The sequence below is a fragment of the Solanum verrucosum genome, unplaced genomic scaffold, assembly GCF_900185275.1.
Source record: "Solanum verrucosum unplaced genomic scaffold, falcon-dt-bn FXZP01000229.1, whole genome shotgun sequence".
Taxonomy (NCBI): Eukaryota; Viridiplantae; Streptophyta; class Magnoliopsida; order Solanales; family Solanaceae; genus Solanum; species Solanum verrucosum.
The window spans coordinates 5,044,119-5,067,230 of NW_026020011.1; the positions used below are offsets into that span (position 1 = coordinate 5,044,119).

Below are 23,112 nucleotides of genomic sequence, written 5' to 3' on the forward strand. Positions count from 1 at the left end.
AACCGTTTCTCTTTCAGTAGCAAATCTTCGTTAAACGCTGGTTAGTTAGGGTTTTTCGATTGACAGTTGCTCGAAAGCTCAATTACAATGGGAGTTCCAGCATTTTACCGATGGTTAGCTGAGAAGTATTCAATGGTTATAGTTGATATAATTGAAGAAGAAGCGCCTGTTATTGAAGGAATTAAATTTCCACTTGATACGAGTAAACCTAATCCAAACAATATAGAATATGATAACTTGTATTTGGATATGAATGGTATTGTTCATCCATGTTTTCACCCTGAAGATCGAGTAAGCACTTAAATCCTATCCCTTTCAGTTTTAGTTAATTTTATTTCTGTATGATTATCGCTTGCTGAGTTATTTTCATTCAAATTTGACTGTGTCTGTGTTTTATTTTTGAATTGGCGAGTTGTTGTGAATTGAGTATGAATTTGTGTATGCCGAAGTTTACTAATCCAAACAACATTGTATATGATAACTTGTGTTTGGATATGAATGGTATTATTGGATTGAGTACGCATTTCAATACTCTTTCTTTGAATTTTAGTTAATTTTAGTCCTGTATGATTATTGGTTGCTGAGTTGTGTGTGTGTTTAAGTGATTTTTCTTTTAAATTTTGACTGTGTATCTGTGTTTTATTTTTGAATTGGAGGTGGTTTTTATATGAATTGAGTATGAATTTGTGTGTGTTGGAATGTAGTAATCCAAACAACCTTGAATATGGTAACTTGTATTTGGATATGAATGGTATTATTTGATTGCGTACGCATTCCAGTCCTCTACCTTTCAATTTTAGTTAATTCTAGTCCTCTATGATTGGTTGCTGAGTTATGTTAGTGTTTTAAATGAATTTTCGTTGGAATTTGACTGCGTGTTGTGTTGTATTTTTGAATTGGTGGTGGTTCATATATAAATTGAGCATGAATTTGTGTATGTTGAAATGTACTTTTCAAGCTTTCCATTTATGTTGCACACATTCCATTTCGTTTCTATACTACTTTCACAAGTTACAACCTACAAGAATTCTAGTTAAACTATTGATTTTATGCTTTGATAGATTTTACTAGCTTTTCAACCCGTAATTTAGTTTTTTTTCTTTCAAATGTCAATGATTTGGCTCACAGTCAAATTAACATCTTAGATTACTTATTTAGTCTAATGTTTTGTTTTTTAAAAATTTTCTTGGGTAAAATGTTTTCTAATGATTATTGTGACGTTTCTTTAATATAATCCCCTTTTTGCAGATTATATCCTAGTAAACAATTATTGTACTCTTTTTATTGTCGTTGCTTTGATGTTAATATGCTACAAGTCATGAATTTGTCTTTGCACGATAGAAATTTTAGCTACACTCGTAAACTTAGGCTGTATTTGAGCAAAAACTTTTGGTCAATATAGTACCCCATACATGTCCGAAAGCATCTTGGAGAGGTTGGAATAGAATAGCTCATCAAGCTAGTCAATACTACTCTAAGAAGTGGTACGATTCTCGACGAATGGAGAAAGAGAAAATAATTCCAATTTATAGTAACGAAGGAGATAGCCAAAGTTATGCAAACTAGCGCGTCATTGAACTCATGAGGCATACAATGAAACTCTGAGAAAGAGTGATAGAGTGTAGCTTTACGAATACAACAAGAGTGACAGAGAACTAATTTGGATTTATGTTCGATCGTTCTACAAAGGAGGAGATATTCTTACTAAGAAGATTGGTAGTAATTTATTGCATAAGGAAGAAAGATTTATATATGGTAAGTAATTGAAAGCATATGATAAGAGTACTCACAGAAGATCCTTTGGTGAGTGAATGGGAATGAGGAATTAATATCAAATAAATAAATGCCAAAAGATATGTATAAAGGAGCTGTCACTAGCGTGGGAAAGGTAGTAGGAGATACACATGAGTTCCCCATAACAATGGATCTATACTAAGGATCAACATTGAGGTCTTACTTGTTTACCTTAGCTATGGATGAGCTAACTAAACACAATACTTGATTCCCAAGTTGTATATTATTTTTTTTGACTGTATTGAGTTAATTGGCGAAACAAATGAAGATGTCAACTATGCACTTGAACTATGGAGAAACACTTTAGAGAGAAGGAGTTCTAGATAAGTAGAAGTATGCCTAAATACATTTATGCAAGTTTCGTCAACATGTAAAGAGTGAAGTTGAGGTGAGACAAGACGAAATTGTGGTGCCAAAGTGCTAACAATTTAGATATCTAAGGTCATTGTTTCAAAAGAATAAGATGATAGATGAAAACGTTATTTATAGAATTATATTGGACGACCCTTCGGGGTGACTCAGTGGTTTGGGCTTGGGACTTCCATGTAGGAGGTCTCAAGTTTGAAACCTCTTGCTAACGATAACAAGGGGTTTGCCTTCTTGGTCGAGTTCGTCGCACCAGGTAACACCAGGCTTGCCTGGTGCAGGTTACCTTTCCGGTGTGGTTTGCGAGCTATTGCATAGGAGCAAGGGTTTTATCCTGTGCGCACTCAAAGGGTAGTGACTGCGGGTTTCCCTTGTCATAAAAAAAAGAATTATATTGGACGATTAAAGATTTGTAGTGGAGAAGTGCTATTTGGTATTACGTCATAGAAGAATGCCTACCAAAGTGAAATGTACATTCTACAAAACAATAATAAGTTTGACAATATTATATGACAATGAATGTTGGGCCGCTAAAGTCCAACATATCCACCAAATGAGTATTGTAGAATTGTGGATGCCAGAATGGATGTGGAGTCATACATGATTAGATAAGATTAAATATGACCACATTTGCTGGAAGGAGCATTTAGCATGCATCAAGGATAAAATGATAGAAAGTCACTTAAGATGACTTGGGCATGTTCTGGTTTGACCTACAAATGCATCGCCTGTAGGTGTTAAAACTATTGTGAGTGAAGGTGTTAAAAAGGTTCAAGGTAGACTTAAAATCACATTAAAGGAAGTTGTATTGAAAACTCTACTATTTTTGGGATCAACACAAATTTACTCAAAAATGGAACTCTATAAAAGAAAAAGATACATACGAGTGATATTTACTTATTGGGAATAAGATTTAGTCTTGTCAGAGAACTACTAATATTGTTATTGTTTTTTTTTTAAATTGGTAACATTGTATTCTTCAGCATTAATGGCTATGCTGGCCACCTCCAAAAGTGTTAGTTACATAGAAAAACCAACAAAAAAAACAGGACTACTTACAAAGCTCCTATGAAATCCACTAGTTGAATTTCTTCTTCTATGTTCATTTCTTTACCCCCAAAAACCTAAAGTGGTAATTACTTTCCACTTAATCTTCTCTATAGTGCTTTCTTTCTCTACAAAAATTCTCTGATTTCTCTCCTTCCAAATGATCCACCAGATACAAGCAGGTACTGTTCTCCACCACCCACCACCTCCTCTGGCTCTTACTACCTCCCCTTCTGACCCAACAACTTAGTAGGTCTGCTGTATGTTCTGGCATAATCCAATTTAGGCTCTTTATATTGGTGAATAGAGCCCACACTTGTGTTGTTACTTTGCCGAGGAGAAACAAATGATTGTTGGTTTCTAGAGCCTCTTTACAAAGATAACATCTTGAGGCAATAATTTTTCCCCTCTTTTGAAGTTTATCATGTGTCAGGCAAGCTCTCCTAGCTACCAACCAAGTGAAATACTATGAGGTATTTAACTTATTTTTCACTTTTATTTTATTTAATATGATGATGACATGTGTCGAGCTTAAATGGAGAAGTAAAGATTTATTTAACAGAACCAAACTTGTTTAGGACTAAGGCGGAGGTGTTGGTGTTGCAAGTCATGAATCTCTGGCAATATCGAGAGTGTGGCCTAGTGGTCAAAGAAGTGATGGAACTATGAGGTCTCAAGTTCAATTTCCAAGAGAGACAAAAAATACTAGATAATTTCTTCCTATATGTCCAAGCCTTGGTAGACATAGTACCCGTAGAATTAATCAAGGTGCGTGCAAGTTGGATCGGATACCACAGTTATAAAAAAAAGTCATGAATCTCTGGCTTCTTTGTTCTATATTATTGCTGAATCCTGCTGGGCATTCAGAACTTCTGTGTCCTGGCAATTTATAGTTAACTAGTTTCACTGCTGGTGCTTTTGTAATGTTTAGGAAGAAGTCACAGGTGATGCATGCCTTTTTATATGCTTATGGCTACTTCGATGCGTGATTTCATGTAATCACTGTTGACAACTCTCTAAAACATGAGCAATTTTATGGTCAAGTTGTAAGAAAAATCAGGTAGTGTTGAGATTTATTATTAAACGACATAAAAATAGTTTTTGAAATTAAATGACATTAAAATCTGATTCTTGTCACGACCCAAGGTAGACCCTAGGTGTAACATGGCGTATAGGACCCCGAGAGGCCCCATACAAGTCACTTAGCATACATAGACAAGATAATATAAATTAGGAGATTTAAAGGATCATTTCAAAGCATAAAGTTTTATAAAACGAAGCGGAATCTAACAATGTCTCAAAGCCATTTAGTACATATGAAGAAATTGGGACGTAACCCGTACATCAAGTTCAAAACTGAAATGAAATGACATAATGAAATAAAGGCTTGGTCCTCAGAACATGAGGACTCACCAATCTTCAATCTTCTACTAATAGATCCCTAGCCACGGAAGTGCGAGTATGGAGTGTTGGATCCTACATTTGGGTAAGAAATGTAGGCAAGAGTATGCGTTAGTACAAATATGTATCAAGTATGATAGCGATGCATGAAGTGTAAAAATTATGATAAAGGGACATTTTCGTAATATGCAATGACCAAGCTAAAACATGATATAAAAGAGTTGGAAAACTATAAATCACAAAACATGGTCAATGCAAGTAGACATCACCTTAAATCACATGTGAGATACTTCTTAAAGTAACCCTGATTCATTAATGTGGGAGAATTACCTTTAACCGACATGTAAAATCATGTGAGCTATCAACATGGAATCCGGTGTCTACCCCACACCGAAAAGAGGTGTCCTAGTTGCCAAGGTATGACCATGAACTTCTAGCTTACATGGATCCACTAACTAATGTCTATTTAGACAATTAGTTTAGGGACATGGGTAATTGCCACTTGTCCACTCGGTGCTAAGCATAACTCCCACGGAATATTCGTTATTCTTAACTTTTCTTAACAATCATGAGACATGAGTAATCACCACTTGTCTTAGTATTGGAGGTCATGGGTAATCGCCGTTTGCTTGTTATTAGAATAGCTCCGTATCTTTGATTCATTTTAGGTGAGAAGACCTTTGAACCTTAGAATCCTTTATGTGAGAAAACCTTTCACATTCATGCTTTCATGTGTATATGAGAAATTCTTTCACAACACAACAATAATCATATTGATACTTCACTCTCAAAGCATCCTTAAAACATTTTCATCAATTTCATAAGAACATGCATATATTCATGAAATCCTCTTTCATAGTTCAAAACCCACTTTCAATCATCATAGTCTAAAAAATATGGGATAAGCATGGGTTCATGGGGATTCATTGTAAAATCATGGATTATATCAATTCATGCATAATACTTCATAAAACAATCAATTATATCAATATTGAAAGGAACCCATGACATAGAAGAAAACCCTAAGTCAATTGGGAATTTCTAACTTTATAAATTGGAGAATTTAGGAACTCCATGGAGGAAATTGCTCCAATGATGAAGACTATCATAACTCAATGCCAAAAGCTTGCCTTCAATGGTGGAATTGGAGACTTGACTTAGAAACCCTATGTTGATTCCTTCTTCAAGCTTTCTAGAGAGAAATATTTTGGGAGAGGAAGACTTGTTCTTCTTTTAGGAATTTGAGAGAATGATTTCAATTGGGGAAATTTGGGGGTAAAAACACTTCTTTCTGGGTTTGTTAAAAATTCTGTGTAAGAGCCCCTTATTGTTGGGTCAGATACTTAGAGTTAAGCAAGATGTTAATCTTGGTGAGGTGAAGTTTGGTTATACATAAAAGAATCAATTAGGTGTTGCAAGAAGTGTGCTTATGTATTGATCAATATTTCCGGAACGTGATCTTTAGGAAGAAAGTGCATAGAATTGAGATACTCAGTGCATCCTTCCATTTATGTATCCTATATGTTAAATTTCAATGCCGCTAAAACTTGTTATTTTTGGAGTAAGACCCATAGAAAAAGAAAAAAAAGTTGATCTAGCTAGAGGATGTGACAAACACAATCTTGTGGACCTCTTGCCTTTAAAGGATAGTAGAATTTTGGATAAATAATGTTTAATAAATTTTGCCCCTAAGTCCTAGCTTGAGTGGCAAAAGGTGGAGGATTTGTGGCTTAGGTCGTAGGTTCATGCCCCACACCATGCAAAGCGAAGCCCGGTATTTAAGTGGAGAAGGTAGAGGGGCGGGCCCATTATCCATCGAGGTTAGAAGGCTGTGATTGGTCCAAAGGGCGGGTCACAGACGGATTTCTCGGTTATCAAAAAAAGAAGAAGATAAATGACATAGAAAATGAGTTATGAATCATTTTAGTTTTGTAATGCATTACACTCTGTTTGGATCATTGTTACCCATTGTTTCATAATGTATTGTATTGTATTGTATTGTACTCTATTGTACTGTATTGTATGGTAGATACAATGTTTGGCTAGACTGTATTGTTTGTTGTTGTTTAATAACATTTTAATTGTTTGGTTTGATTGTATCGTATTGTATTGTAATTTATAAATTTACTAAAATATCCTTAATTATTCTAGGGTAGGAGGTTTGACTAGAATTAAATAATATAAGGTAAAGGATAAAATAGTATTTTGAAATATTATGTAAAGATATAAGTGGAAAAAGAAATTAACAATCGGAACACACCAAATTGGTTGTTCCATAAAATAGGGGTTTTCATTGTTACGTAACAACGAAATTTAACAATACAATACGATACATTTTAAGTAACAATCAAAACAAACATTGTTGGTATAGTAACGATACAATACAATACAATACAATGGGTAACAATGATCCAAACAGAGTGTTAATGTCGCATGTGTTAGTTTTCTTTTGGTGGAAGTTTGTCCTCCTTTTACTTATTTTTAGTTGTAAAAAGTAATAAACTATCTGCTTATTTGGTTATGATTACTGTATTCCACTTCATTTCGTCACCCATAGTTAGGTTCCTTTAGTGCCTAGCTATTATTTGCTTTTTGGCTTCCCCTGGATGCATTATTTGAGCTGCAGGAATCTTTCCTGAATCCCTCTCTCTTTTCTGATATCGTAAGATTGGGATAGTTAGGACAAATTGTTAGAACATTATGCTCTTTTGTTGATGACCTATGTTTCTGTTGAATACATGTTTGAAAAGGATTCTACTTTCATGGTATATATTTGTTAGATATCTCAGTTATTTATACTATTTCTCTATTCTCTATAACATTACTTCCGATGCTTTCTAATGCAGCCTTCTCCAACCACATTCGATGAGGTTTTCCATTGCATGTTTGACTACATAGACAGGCTTTTCTCAATGGTGCGTCCTCGAAAGCTGCTATATATGGCTATTGGTGGGTGACAAGGTCAAATTGTCTTTCAATTATTGTATATTTTCTATATTTCAAAGAAAATGAGAGTATGGTCAGATGTATCTGGGAAAGGGGTGATTTGTTATTGCTTTGGAACTCAAAAGAAAACTTTGTATTCATCTTGTCAAATGAATGAGAAAAGTTGGAGTCATATCGAGGGGACTAAAACTGCATTTTACTTCCCTTCCGATACGTAATTATCAACTTCTAAAATCCTTAGAAATTCAAATTATATTTAATGTCTCCTTTACCCTCCTGTATTTTATTTTTAAATATGGGCCCTAGATTTTCTTTTCTAATCTCTTGATTCCCCATTGGACAATTTCCTGTACAAAACAAATTATATGTATAATAAGTCGATAGGTTTCTGAGCTAATTACTGACTGTGGATGTATTTGGTAGATGGTGTTGCACCAAGGGCAAAAATGAACCAGCAAAGATCTAGACGTTTTAGAGCAGCAAAAGATGCAGCAGATGCGGTACATGCCCTTTATATTCTTAATGGCGAGTAAGATTTTTTGCTAAAGTTCTATCTCATGGAATCCATTTTTTAGGCAGCCGAGGAGGAAAAGTTGCGTGAGGAATTTGAGAGGGAGGGTAGGAAGCTTCCTCCTAAACAGGCTTCCCAAATTTTTGATTCAAATGTAATAACTCCGGGAACCCAATTCATGGCTACTTTGTCGATCGCTCTTCAATACTATATTCATCTTAGACTAAACCATGATCCCGGATGGAAAAAAATTAAGGTACTGTTCCTGTAAAGTTCTTGGTCTTTCAATTTAAGATTATTTGGTTCTGTTTGGTAGTTTGGTTCAGTCACTTTCTTTTCTATACCTCTTTATGATACTAAAGAATTTTATGTGCTTATTTATTATTCAACTATTGTTTTGAAGGTTATACTTTCTGATGCAAATGTCCCTGGTGAAGGTGAGCATAAAATTATGTCCTATATCCGCCTACAACGGAATCTTTCTGGTTATGATCCAAATATGCGTCATTGTCTTTATGGTTTGGTACGTCTTACACTTTGAATTACTTGCAAATCTTTGGATGGGAATCTTCTTCCTGATTTCATGGATGTTGTTCCGGATAACTTACAATTATATTCTTTGGTGCACCACAGGATGCAGATCTAATTATGCTGGGTTTGGCTACTCATGAAGTTCACTTCTCCATACTCAGAGAGGTTAATGCTCAACCGTATTATATGGAGGGATATTTCTCATTACTAAGCGAATTTGTCGGTTCAAAATTTGCAAAATAAAGAAAAATTGGACCTTTTTGTTCGCAGAAAACCTTATTTTTAAGCCGGATTAAGAAAATACTCACTATTTCACCTTCTTTGTAAGGGAGATAACTTACTAGTAGCACTATATTTTCCTTAAATTCTATTATTGTTTAACTATTGGCTATTAGATACTATATTAGTTTATGATTTAAAATACTTGTTTGTTAAATACTACTACTAATAGTTAAGCATTTAAGGAAGGAAGTGGTGTTACAATTGGTATAACAACAACACACCTAGACAATGCTCAACTACCTATTAGCCTTCTACTTTAATTCGCGACCTCCATATCCTCTTATTTAAAAGGTCATGTCCTTGGTAAGCTGGAAATGTGCCATATCTTGTCTAATCACCTATCCCCAGTACTTTTTGAGCCTACCTCTACCTCTCCTTACACCCATAGTGCCTCACATCTCCTCACTGGGCCCTCTGCGCCTCTCCTCTACACATATCTGAACTGTTTTAGTCTTGCTTCTATCATATTATCCACCACAAAAACCACTCCTACCTTGTCCCGGACATCTTCATTCATAATTTTATCACTCCTCATAAGCCCACATGTCCGCATCAACGTACACTGATGTAGTTAAAACTTATATTTGTTTGCTATTTTGAAGTAGCAAATATTATTTTAATTTTCTGATTCCACAGGTTATTACTTTGTTTCAACCAATATTGTTTTTCCTAAAAATAATTTGCTGCAAATGTTGTATGTTTTTTAAATCTATAGTCATCGTTGGACATTGTTTTTATGAACTAATATTTATTTATGTAGTTTATATTTTGTTGACAGTAAAATTGGATAACAACAATGGATTTCATTATAAAACTAGATAAAATCCTCCTAATACTAACCATTTAATTTACTCATGTAAAAAAATCAGTAATTTGGATAATAATCTTTATATGGAATCAGCTTGAGCAAGGATAAAGATCAAAATATAATTAAATGAAAGGGATTTCAGACTTGTAATGAAATAGTTAGTTAGGAAAAGTAGGACATACTTGTCCCAAAAGATGTCACTAATCACTAGGACTTAAAAGGTGTATCAGACAATAATAATGATTTGGTACTTTAACCTTAAATATTTTGTAGTGATGGCGCTTTATTGCATTATTTTGAATATACTTTGTGAATATACTTCTATGCTTAATTTGCCTCTTGATTCTTGTTGAGTGCTTCTACCTTTAGGTCATATTTACTCCAGGCCAGCAGGACAAATGTTTCCTTTGTGGTCAAATGGGTCATTTAGCTGCAAATTGCAATGGAAAGGCAAAGCGAAAAGCAGGGGTTTTTGATGAGAAAGGAGATGCTGAGGCAGTGGCAAAGAAACCCTTCCAGGTAACATTTGAGATTTTATTTTTCAGTCCACCAAAAATATTTTGTCCCGATTGCTTGTGTTTTTCCCAATATAAGTTTTCAAAAAATTTCTTTCTCGATTTGGTGCATTGCAGTTCCTCAACATCTGGACTCTACGGGAGTATCTGGAATATGATTTGAGAATTCCCAATCCTCCCTTTGAGATTGATTTGGAGCGTATTGTTGATGACTTCATATTTATGTGCTTCTTCGTTGGCAATGATTTTCTACCACATATGCCCACACTTGAGATTCGCGAGGTGTGTGTTCAATAAGAATCCATTTATGTATTTGTTTTGATTGATGTTTTCTCCTAACTGAACTTCTCTACTAGTTATGTATTAAAATAAAACTGTTATATTACTTGACATGGTTTGACGGGTTTCATGATATTTAAAGATCAATGTTTCTTTGACTTCGAGAAGTTTGTATCTTAAGCTGTTGCCTGCTTTTGGTAGCCAATAATGAATTTTAAATGTAAAAAACTAATTTGGGGGAAAGACAAGGACTGATCTTATATGAGGGAAGAAGTACAAGTGCGGAACATTTTGTGGAAAAAATAAGAAATTCTGCAAAATGCATAGCTATACCTGAAGAATATACTGCCATAGTGCTCATAGCCCTTGAAAGTGAAAAGATGAAAACAGATGGAAGTTTGCTTTCGGTGAGATTTTTTTTTTTTAATTATTAGAGGAAGTTGTTTTTACTTTTTCAATTTCATGAAAAACTTGCAGAGAGACTTCTTGTTTTAAATGGTGTTGCACTAGATTCCATCTAGGAGATTAGAATAGCTTCAGTTTCCTAGAGTTTTTTTTGCTGTAAATATGGGATGAGTTCAACCTATGTTTACTGTTTGTGTTTTGATCAATATATAGAAATATACAAAGTTACCATTTCAAAAATAAATAAATGGCGTTGCATGCGTATGAGTGGGAAAAATAATGGTGCTTTTGCATTCTCCATCTAGTGAAGGTGTGTCTGATTGAGAGAGATTACCATGGAGTGGTATTATATGGAACTTCCAATTTTGCTAATGGCAAAGGTACATTAGCCCAATGATAAGTTATTGCGGGTGCAATGCTTGTTATGACAGGCAACCTAATGGCAAAGGTATATTAGCCCGATGATAAGGTATTGCGGGTGCTATGTTTGGTTATGTCAGGCGACCTGACAATTATACTTTCCTTCTTTCTAGTAGGAAACATATGAGTTCCATTGGATAATTGCTTTTGGAGATTTGCTTCTGAAGAAGGATTGCGCATGGTCATAGAAAGCAAAATGTGTGGTTTGAGGAAGTAAGTAGGTGTTTCCAAGGTAATCTCCACGTTGCTTGGTGTTTAGCTTACGAAAAAAATTCCAAGACACTATCTTCAAGGTGGACAATGGAGAAACAACAGATATTGGATGGATTGGTGGATGGTCACACTGGATGGTTTATAGAGATGTTTGATAGTTGGTTTTCTAATCTGGGATAAGCAACTGAACAAGATACTGTTTATACCAATTAGGATTATGTGTGGGATTTGAGATTTCAGAGAAATGCAATGGTTTGGTGATGGAAAGATTCAATTTCTGTTAAGAATGTTCAATGGGGACTGCCGATTTTACGAAACAATCCTGATGTTCTAATATGAAATTAAAGTGTCTAGGAAGTTGCTTGGTGCCTTGGTCAAGTCACTCTACAGAGCAAATGATAAAATGGGTGTTGCTTGCGGAACAATGTGGAAAATCGAATCACCCACAAGATTAATGTTTATCGCTGACATAGGAAGCTATCCTCGTTCAAGACTATTTACAGATACAAGGAATGAAAATATGTATATGATTATGTTTTGTAAAGACCAGAATGAGCTGGTCAATCATCTGTTGTTACGCTGCAAGGTGGTTACTGAAATATAGAGGTGTTCCTGCTGTTGTATTGGATGAATTCAATGGTCCTGAAATCAATGCTTGGACTTTTTGAAACACAGAGAAATTGTCTACTGGGCAGAACCATGGGAAACTTCTGGATTTTTTTTGGGAAACCCGCAGCCGCTACCCTTTGGGTGCGCACAGGGTAAAACCTCCGCTCCTATGCAATAACTCGCAAACAACATAGGAGAGGTAACCCACACTAGGCAAGCCCGGTGCGACAAGCTCGACCCAGAAGGCAAACCCCTTGCTTTCACTGGCAAGGGTTTCGAACTTGAGACCTCCAGCATGGGAACTTTTGGATTATTACACCTTGATGCAATATGTGAGTGTTTGGATGGAAATCAACATAATATATGTTTTAAGGTTTGGCGAGGTAGCTCACGATATAAAGCAGCAATACATAAAACTTTTGTTTCTTCTTTTTCTTGGTGTTATGATAGATTCATCAAGCCACATGGAGTTCTTGAGCTCCCTTTGTTTGTGATCCACTGTGAAGGGATATGGGATGCACTTAGTGACCCCGTCTTTTGACGAATTACAACATGCTTCAAAACAGTAGGATCATTGAGTTGTTTAGTTTTTTTGAAGATTGATCTCTGGATAACGTGTTTTTGGTATATGATTATTATGTTTATGAATGGATAAAAAAAATTTCACTGCAAGAAGCTCCAAAATTGTTATCCAAGTTTGTTTGACTTTTTTTTGTAGGATAATCATTAATGATCAAGATCTTTGTCCTTTTCCTTATCAGGGTGCGATAAACTTGTTGATGGCTGTTTATAAGAAGGAGTTTAGGTCTTTGGGAGGGTATCTGACTGATGCAAGCCAGGTAGTTGGTTACTCCATTGACAATGACTCCTTAATCTGTGTATTTGCCTGTCATAGCCTTCTACCTAGATATTCTTGTAATTTGTAGTTAACCTATTGATTTGCCTCTTTTACTTCTTTTTCAGCCAAACCTTGGCAGGGTAGAATCTTTTATTCAGGCGGTAGGATTATATGAAGATAAGATATTCCGAAAGAGATCTAAAATGCATCAGGTCTGCACTTGTCTGACCATTTACTGCCTTTTCACCTTCCTTTTGAAAAAAAATAAGAATAAAAAGGAAATTGTGGCTTTACTGATTGCTCTTTTTGGTGTCAAGTGACTTGTTTTTCTGATAATATAGATGAGTAGTATCTTAAATAAATATAGAAGGTTCCTATGAATGCCATGTCCATCACAAATGAAGAAGAAAACAGGGAAAAAAGAAGAATAGTGCTGGTGAATTTTATTGTCCTGTTTTTTGGGGTAAAAATCCAAGTAGCAGTTTTAGTGGCCGCAGTAATTAACTTTTAGTTGTATATCACTAAAATAGAGATGATAAAATCTGTTTATTTTTACTTATATTACTTGATTTTAATGCTATAAGTACACATCATCAATGTTCTAACATTTATTTTGCAGTTAACCATTCTATTTTAATTCACATTATTTTTAAACTGGCAAGTATTTCATTTATTCTTTCTTCTTTTTGATAAAGATCATTATTCAATCTTACTGTGCCTTTCACTGGGGGAAAAGTGCCTTTCTTGAATCTAGCTCAACACCATCTAGTGCTTGATTTCCTGCATAATGAATTTTCACTCTACTATTTTTATGGTGTATTCAGAAACAATCTGAAAGAAATGAGCGTAACAAGGCTCAGGCAAAAAGACAGGCAAAAAGACAGGCAAAAAGAGGAGACGACTTTGCACCTCAAGTTGCACCTGAATCTCTGGTTCCAGTTGCTCGATTCCATGGTTCTCGTCTCGCTTCAGGTCCTTCACCTTCCCCCTATCAACCGGGAGGAGCTTCAAAATCTTGTAGACCTGATCAGCTTGGGCAGACCAGCTCTAGTCTTTCCATCCTTGACATTAAGACCGAACAGTCTGACACTTCTGATGATAAACAGACTGCCCGTTCCCGAAAAAACAAAAGGAAAAGGGCTGCTGACCGTGCAAGAAAGATAGCACGTTTGAGTTCCGAGGCCACAATAGGAGCTGCAATTGTTGAAGCTGAAGTATGTTTTCTTGCGTCAGTAGAGGTTTTTTTTTTTTTTTGAGAAGGGATCAGATCAGTAGAGGTGTTTTTATGTGCTCTGACTCCAGCCATCTTTTAGTGCTAAGTTGTATATCATGAAATTAATTGTCTAGTTTTGCTTACAGGAGTTGATAGTTTTCTCTTCACTTTGTTAGTGACATACAACAAGAATGGAAAAGCTATTGTTTAGCTTTGCATATCATTTAGTTGTATCTCATGAAATTAAATTGTCTAGGTTTGCTTATAGGAGTTGATAGTTTTCTATTCACTTTGTTATTGACATACAACATGTATTGCTTATTAGTATCGTAAACAAACTATCTTTTACTTTTTTCTATGGCATTCAGGTTTCTGAAAACAAGGAAGAATTGAAAACAAAACTAAGCAAGTTGCTTCGAGACAAGAATGATACTTTCAATTCAGAGAATCCAGAAGAAGACAAGGTGCGAAAATAAACATCTTCTGCCTCTCCTTGGAAGTTGTGGGTGTGATTGTCTTGGAAAATAATGTGGTGTTTAGAATTATTATAGATCAATCTGATTGGTGCATTTGGATGTCAGAGTAAAACTAGTGATTCAACTTGGGGACTAAGTTCAGGTCGCTATTATTGGTAGGGGATTAAATTAATCGAAGTGTTAGGTGGAAAGAAGTTGTCCTGAATTGCATAGTGACAGAGTAGGCTTTTAGGCAATGATAAATTTTGTTAGTGGTTTGAGCTTGGGACTTCCATGTTGGAGGTCTCAAGTTCGAAACCCCTTGCCAGCGAAAGCAAGGGGTTTGCCTTCTGGGTCGAGCTCGTCGCACCAGGCTTGCCTAGTGCGGGTTACCTCTCCTATGTGGTTTGCGAGCTATTGCATAGGAGCGGGGGTTTTACCCTGTGCGCACCCAAAGGGTAGCGGCTGCGGGTTAACCTTGTCTTCAAAAAAAAAATTTTGTTTGACTCAGCTGTTGTGGAGCAAAAAATTTTAATCAACTTTTATTACTATTAACTTAGAATTGATAACTAGTTTTTTTTTTTTTTTGTGAATTTTATCATTTTCATTTTCATTTTAAAAGATAATCTATAATATTTTTTTAATCTGACCTCAACTTGTTTGGGACTGAGGTCTGAGGCATAGTTGTTGAATGCTTACTTTTAATCCAATTTCATCACCGTCAGTGCTTGACTAAACTTGATTAAACCATGAGCAGAAGACGGCTAGTTGGCTGGTTCTAAGCCACAGTGTAAAGTCTGATAAGAACAAAATATCAGATCATGGATCCTCCTTGCCAGTAGGCCCCCCTCTCCTCCCCAAAAACAAAAAGAGGAAAAAGTATCTCTGAAAGTTGTTTCGGAAGTTGATCCGCCGATGGAAAAAGGGTTAAAAAACACTGTATTGGTAGTTTTAGGTGGTGCATGCCAAATCTGCTTGAGTGATCTACCTATTAGTAATTCCTGAAAGCAAAATGAATGAAACTTTTGGCTTATCGATTTTGGATGACATACTACCTTGAAATTCTCTGAGAAGGTGATGAATTCCTAGAGTGCATGGAACTGTATGTGTCTACCTTGACAATGCCTTGGATCGTTTTTGCGGATTGTCACCTTTTTTTTTTGGGTTTTAAATTGTAGTAGCACCACTTCTAAAGAGCCCGAGGGTGGATGTTGCTTTTTCTCTTGATATCTTTGGCAGCTCAGGCTATTTATCTTTTTAACAATCGTCACAGTCAATTTATGCATTCCTTGGTAGTAGCTACTATATACATTTTCTCTCTGCAACACTGTTATCTCATTTGTCTTTGTAGGTCAAACTGGGAGCGCCCGGATGGAAAGAGAGGTATTATGATGAAAAATTTTCTGCAAAAACACCCGAGGAAATGGAAGCAGTACGAAAAGAAGTTGTAAGTTATCTGATCTTCGGTAATTTCTTACTGGTTAATGTTTAATTTTGAGGTGGTTGAAAATTTACAATTTTTCATCTATCCATTAACGATTCTTGGTGGTTCTGCATCAAGAAATAGCTTCCCATGTACACAACTTTTTTTCTTTTTGGCTATTTTACTCTCTTCTATAGCCTTATTTAGTTGGGAATGTTTTCTGATTGTGTTTTAGTAATGTTTTCTGGAAGTTCCTTTCTGGAGAACTTGTATTTTGATGACTGCTTTTTCAAATTTGTGTTTAGCAAATAGTTTTTAGATGTTTGCTATAGCAAGAAACCGAAAAAATAACTTTTTTGCTAATATAACAATCAGACTCCTCCCTATATAATTATGTCTGTCTCCATTAGACCATTACGTAAGTGTTTTAATTAATATGTGTTTGATTTGCACAACATTTTATCCTAGCAATATAAGGATTTTTTTCTAAAAAGAAATTAATTTTAGATTTTACATTTTGAGAAAATGCGTAAGATGAGAGAAGTTGCAGAATTTTTTTGAATGCAATAATAGGGGGAGAGAAATGGTGTAAAAAATAAATAAAGATAAATTAGAAGAAAAAAGGAGGGTCAGTTTTTTTAGATGAAATGTATTCTATTCATGTCATACAAAAGATGCAAGGTAGTTACAGAAGAATGAGCACAAGTGTGTTTGTTCTAGCTTTGAGCATAATTGGCTAGTTGAGAGACCATTAAAACATCTTCTCTTCCTTTCATCCCAAATAGTCCAATAGATGGCCGCTTGTATCATCTTCCAAATTTTCTTGATGATGCTGTCAACTTTACAGTGGCTCCAGCTTTCAAAAACTTCCCTGATAGTGTGGGTCAAAGTGATACATTTATAACTGTGGTTTATTGAGGAAGTAAGATTGACATGTTATAGTCTGATTAAAAAAAAGGATTTATGGAAAATTAGTCCAAGGACAAAAGTTTCAGAAGATACTCCAAATCATTTTTACGTTACCATTCTACAATTACTGAAATTTCCTCCATAGCATAGGAGATCTGAAATGACTACAAATTTCAGCCTTTTAGGCCACAAATGCAAACAGTGATCATTTGATGGATGCTTGGACTTTTTATGCCATTAAGTGAGGCTTAGGATGTTTTATGAATCTTATTGAAACTTTGAACCTTACAACAAATTTGGTCTTCTGTGTGTAGGTGCTAAAGTATACAGAAGGGCTATGCTGGGTTATGCATTATTATTATGAAGGGGTTTGTTCCTGGCAGTGGTAAATTCTCCCTTATGATACAGGAGGTTTTTGTGCTTATATTTCTTTCTCGCCCTCTTTAATGTGTGGATACATTGCCCTTAGCATACACTATGTCTTGCATGTGTACAATGTACGTAGAACCAAGAACCTCACATGGTTGATGCACTTCACTGTCAAGTTTTTTGTCTGCATTTACATGATCACACACATTGATCCCGTATATTTGTGCTTGAAATTTAATCTTTCAATGTATATGCTATTCTTGTGCTGCATTTTTCTATGGAACAATGAGAGGAGACTCGGAACACTTCCAAGTTGAGATGGGATTGCACCTAGAATTAACACTTAGTCCATTCCTATTTGCCTTGGTGATGGATGAATGACGCGGTATATTCAAGATAAAGTGTTATGGTGCATGTTATTTGAGGATAACATAGTACTGATTGTTGAAACATACAATAACATTAATGCGATGTTGGAGGTGTGAAGACAAACTCTTGAGTCTAAAGGGTTCAGGTTGAGCAGGACCAAAACAAAATATTTGTAGTGTAAATTCAGTGATGCAATGCATGAGACAAGCATGGAAGTGAGGCTTGACACGTAGGCTATCCCAAGAGAGATCGTTAGAAATATCTTGGGTCTGAAATCCGGGGAAGTGGGATATCAACGATAATGTCACACATCGTATTGATGTGGCGTGGATAAAGTGGAGGCGTGCCTCCAGAGTGTTGTGTGACAAAAATGTACCACCTAAACTTGAAGGTAAGTTTTACATAGTGGTGGTTAGATTGACTTTGTTGTGTGGAGCGGAGTGTTGGCTTGTCAAGAACTCTCATGTTCAAAAGATGCAAGTTGTAGAAATGAGGATGCTGAGAGGAGTGATAAGGTTAGGAATAAGGTTGGAGTGACCTCCGTTGTGGACAAGATGAGGGAAGCGAGGTTGAGATGATTTGGACATGTAAAGAGATGTGCAGATGCCCTTGTGGGGAAGTGTGAGAGGTTGGATATAGTAGGTACGAGGAGAGGTAGAGGTATGCTGAAAAAGTATTGGGAAGAGGTGATTAGATAGAACATTATGCAACTTCAGCTTACTGTGGACATGACCTTAAAAAGGAGGATGTGGAGGTCGCAGATTAGAGTAGAAGGTTAGTAGGTAGTGAAGTATTGTCTTGCTTTTCGATGGGTTTAGACTTGGTGGTGCCTGTCGTAGTTTAACCTTATTCTCGTAGTGTCTTGCTTTTGATTTCTATCATCATCTGTTGTTTATGGCGTTTCGGTTATTGCACTATCTTTTTTTTGTTATTGTTTCCTTTTTGATGAAGTTTGTTGTTATTGTTTCCTTATTAGTTGCTATGTTTTCTTCATTGTATTTTCCCTTTACATACCTACTTTGATGTGCTATATTCGAGCCGAGGGTCCTCTGGAAACAACCTCTCTACCTACTCAAGGTAGGGGTAAGGTCTGTGTATACTCTACCCTCCTCAGACCCCACTTGTGGGATTTCACTGGGTGTGTTTTTTCTGTGGAACAGTCTTCTTCTTCTGCTTCTAATTTTAGACACTTGTTATCTTGGCACTTTGGCTTTCATTGCATAAGTTGTACCTCTGCAGGTTTTATCCCTATCATTATGCACCATTTGCTTCTGATCTCAAGGATCTTGGGCAGATGAATATCACATTTGAACTAGGTTCTCCTTTCAAGCCATTCAATCAGCTGTTGGGGGTATTCCCTGCTGCCAGGTTTATTTCTCTTCTTTAACAGTCTTAAACAACTTGTCTCTCCTATCGTACATTTTTAAAAAAAAAGAAACTAATTGTCATGTTTTGGAATGTTGACTAATTTTTTTGCAGTGCTCATGCTCTACCTGAGCAGTACAGGAAATTGATGACAGACCCAAAGTCACTCATTGTCGATTTTTATCCTACCGGTATGATCTGTTTTTGCTTTGATAATTGATGTGTCGCCAGTAATTATACTCCATGGTACACGATAATGTATTTCTTTTCTGTTGGTACTATTGTCCTCTTCCTAGTGCTTCTCAATTCAAGTTATATCATGCTTGTGCAGATTTTGAGGTGGATATGAATGGCAAGCGCTTTTCTTGGCAGGTACTTCTTAAGCATTTTTAGTTTTTTTTTTAAAGAACTGAATTTCCTTTTTTTGTTGACTTCTTTCTTTATTGAAGGGTATTGCCAAATTGCCTTTCATTGAAGAAGCAAGGCTCCTAGCAGAAGTTGCAAAAATTGAACATTCTTTGACGGTATGATGGCTTTTGTTTCTGATTCAGTAAGTTGTCTCTCTTAACATGATTTTGATTTGCTAATTTAGTTATTTTCATACAGGAAGAAGAATCACGAAGAAACAGTGTGATGTTTGATATGCTTTTTGTGTCATTATCCAATCTTTTGTCTCCATGCATTTTTTCTCTTGATGCACGCTGTAAGCAGCTTACAGACAGAGAGCGTCTTGAAGTCAAGGAGCGGTTGGACCCAATAGCTAGGTTTGTTTGCACCTATATCAATCTCTGCTAATGAATATCTTATTGTTTTTTATTTCCCTTTTGTTTGTTTTTGTTTTAAAACTTGTTTATTTGGGTGTTAAAGGACATTAGCCAAAATGAGAAAACTGTTGAAGTTGGGGAGCATATCACATGATTAGCTCGCTGTTAATTAGTGTTTTTGTTTGTTTGTCTGGATAAAACGGTCTTTTCAGTTTTTTGTTCAGCTCCACTGACATTGATCTCGGTTCATCCTTGTATCCTGGTTCCCCATAGTTGGGATTCTGAAGTTCAAGTGTTCCTTGCTAGTGTGTTTTTAAAGTCGGTGATACAAGAATGTTGGGTTCTGTTGCTTAGTGTCTGTATGTGGTTGTCGGAGGAAAATACATAAATTGCAATAGTGGTATCTTCAGTCTTCTCAGAGCTCCATTTTGCAAAACTTGTGTTGTTGAGTACTTTTTAAAAATTATTCCTGACTGACTTTGTGCTCCGATTCTTTACTCGTGAGTCATGACTCAGCCTAGGCCCCTTACTAGGGGGTGTTTGGATCGACATTTTTTAAGTGGCTTATAAGCTTAAAGCTAAAAAAGCCATAAGTTGGGACCCAAACACTTCCGAAACTATAAAAGAGCTTAAAAGCCAAAAACCATTTAAAATAAGACAATCCCAAACACCTACTAATTCCTTTTTAGTACTTGTGTGCTATTTCTCTGAGTGGGTCATGTTTCTTCATCATGTATGAAATCAGTTGGTTGGTCTAAATCTTCTTGCCCATCACATTGTTCTGTATCTTCTTCATTGTCTGTGATTAAAACCTGCCGTAACCGCAATATTTGAAGTCCTAGCTGGATTCTTCTGATTCTCTCTAGGTTTACATGCAGTGGTGGGATGAATGGCTACCTATCCCTTTGCAGCGGAGATCCTTGTCCTTCGATTTTTAAATCACCTATTGAAGGGATGGAAAATATTACACAAAATCAAGTCCTGTAAGAACCAAACATTCAACATCTTTATCGATTGCCATCACTGACCTGTGTAGTTTGTATGTTTTGCTGATCAGCCTTTCCTGTTCTTGCATTTCAGATGTGCAATATACAGACTTCCAGATACTCATAAACATATCCCTCGGCCAATGGAAGGGGTCATTTTCCCCAAAAAGGTGATCATATACCATGAATCTATTTGGTTCTGGTGTCTTAATTTTTTATGAAAGCAACAGATCCACCTTTCCACTTCCAGGGGGTTTTTTGTGTGTGTGTGGGGGGGGGGGGGATGCCTCATTTTTTAGTAGAATGCTATTCTTAACTTCCTCTGTGAGTTTGTGAAAATAAGATTTCCCTCGAAGCCGTGATTTCTGCACATTGATGAGGGTTGTCAAATTATAACCTATTTGATTGTAGCCTTTTCATGATCTGCATAGAATGAAAAACTAGTTGTGGTTATGTGCCCATGCTTGGCCAGCTTGGACAAGAGACAACTTATCATATTCATGTTTTATTCACGTGTCATTACACTTTAAAAGTTTGCGCCTTTTTAAACTTTTCAGTATCTTCATTTTGCACACATTTATCTCTCTCTAACCAATGCTATACTGGTTCAATGCAGATGGTCACATTAGGTGATATGAAACCTGATCCTGTACTATGGCATGAGCAATCTAGCAAGAAACCTTGGGAAAATGGACGGTATACACCATGCTGATTAATACGACGTAGTTAATGTCAATCTTAGTTATTTAGGTTATACATAATTTGTATGCACCGTTGCAGGAACCGCCACCGTGGTGCAATGTCTGGTAGGAACCACCACCGTGATGCAATGTCTGGTAGGAACCACCACCGTGGTGCAATGTCTGGTCTTCAGCTTGGAGAAGCTGCACACAGATTGGTGGTTAATAGCTTGCAGAAGAAAGAAGATAGGGGTGGAAATGGTGATCACAGGCGTACACATAATGGCCAAGGACATGGTAATTATATGCACGCCCAACCAGCGTCCTATCGTGCTGCATATGGTCCTCCCATTCCTTCCTTTGAAACCCCGAGAAACAATGTTCATGAAAACATACGGCCTAGTTTCGGTCATTCTGCTCGAGATGCTGGACATCACCCCAGATCTTCAGGTTCTGATGACCATAGTAGTAAGTCTCGCCCATTTCATGAGACCGGCAGTAGAGATTATCGTGGTCATGGACATCACACAGATGGAATGCAGAAAAATGGTGCACAGAGTCATTCCTCGTATGCCAGTCATCCTCAGCACTTGGGCCAAATACCAGTTCCACCAACTACCAGTTTCCACCAGCAGAGTGGATATGACGCTTCTATGAGCTATGAACCTCGCGGAGCTGAAAGCTATAACCAACGGGGTGGTGGAAGGGCCTCTCAGAAACAAAATGGTAGAGGATATCATCATCCACATCCTTCAGGAAATCAGTTCTCAGCTTTTGGGAGGGGAGGAAAGAGAAGGCCACCTTCAGGGCATCGTCGGTAGAGAGTCCTTTTAGCCTGGACTATTTAATGCCAAGCTTAGTTGCTAGTACGCTGAATCCTGCGAACAATTTTCATACTTTTGGTAAGCAAGGAAGAAGATCAAAATAGCTGTTTCTGTCGATGCTAATTATCTGCAGGCTGCTTTCTGGTGCTTATCATAACGGTTATTGTAGTGCTTTAGCTATGTATCTTTTCCATGTTCTTTATTCTTAACACACAATGTCAGTGAGTTTCATTTGTTTGAGCAAGCACAATAAATTATTTGAAAGGTCAAACTTGGATGTATGAAGTTAAATTTTTGCATCTAGTAGACTGGTTTATCTGTATTCTGAGTGCTTTATTTGCTAAACATTTTGGTGTATTGCATTAATTGAAGAAAGGAGATCATCTTTAATATGCACATCTTGAGTCGAGGGTTTCTCGGAAACAATCTTTCTACCTCCCTAAGGTAGGGGTAATATCTGTGTACATTCTACCCTCTTCGAACTCCATTTATATGTTATTGTTTGTATTGGAAAAACTATTTGTGAGAGGCCAAAAGAGAGAGTAAAGTCTCTATGAAGATGATGTGATATCTTTCTCATTCTTCAATATACAACACGAGTCAAGTCGGACATAAGGATTCTTTTTAGGTACATTCCATGTATCTTTAGTTTAAGATCACAATATTCAAAAGTCTTCTTTATTGTATTAAACTTTATGCTAAGTCAAAATCAGCCAAACAAATTCAAATTGAGAGAGTATTAGTATACATTATAATTAAGCTTAAAACAACTTGAAAGCCTATCCAAAAA

General features: G+C 36.3%; 1 protein-coding gene across 3 annotated transcripts; it reads left to right on the plus strand.

Annotated features, from left to right (window-relative positions):
* On the plus strand, positions 1 to 22,706 carry LOC125820088 (5'-3' exoribonuclease 3-like). 3 transcript variants are annotated; one of them, XM_049499503.1, is made up of 23 exons: positions 1 to 291; positions 7,455 to 7,557; positions 7,978 to 8,054; positions 8,130 to 8,321; positions 8,469 to 8,588; positions 8,699 to 8,761; positions 10,056 to 10,205; positions 10,319 to 10,483; positions 12,889 to 12,966; positions 13,091 to 13,177; positions 13,790 to 14,179; positions 14,547 to 14,642; positions 15,985 to 16,080; positions 17,280 to 17,350; positions 18,943 to 19,071; positions 19,183 to 19,259; positions 19,400 to 19,440; positions 19,518 to 19,592; positions 19,675 to 19,832; positions 20,699 to 20,815; positions 20,913 to 20,988; positions 21,435 to 21,514; positions 21,599 to 22,706. In XM_049499503.1, exons 1-23 carry the CDS (start codon positions 88 to 90, stop codon positions 22,317 to 22,319), a joined length of 3,366 nt encoding a protein of 1,121 aa, XP_049355460.1. In that variant the 5' UTR covers positions 1 to 87; the 3' UTR covers positions 22,320 to 22,706. The 3 variants fall into 3 exon arrangements, with proteins under 3 accessions (XP_049355460.1, XP_049355462.1, XP_049355461.1); XM_049499505.1 differs by having other exon boundaries at positions 25 to 291; positions 21,629 to 22,706; XM_049499504.1 differs by having other exon boundaries at positions 25 to 291; positions 20,711 to 20,815.
* The last annotated feature ends 406 nt before the right edge of the window (positions 22,707 to 23,112 follow it).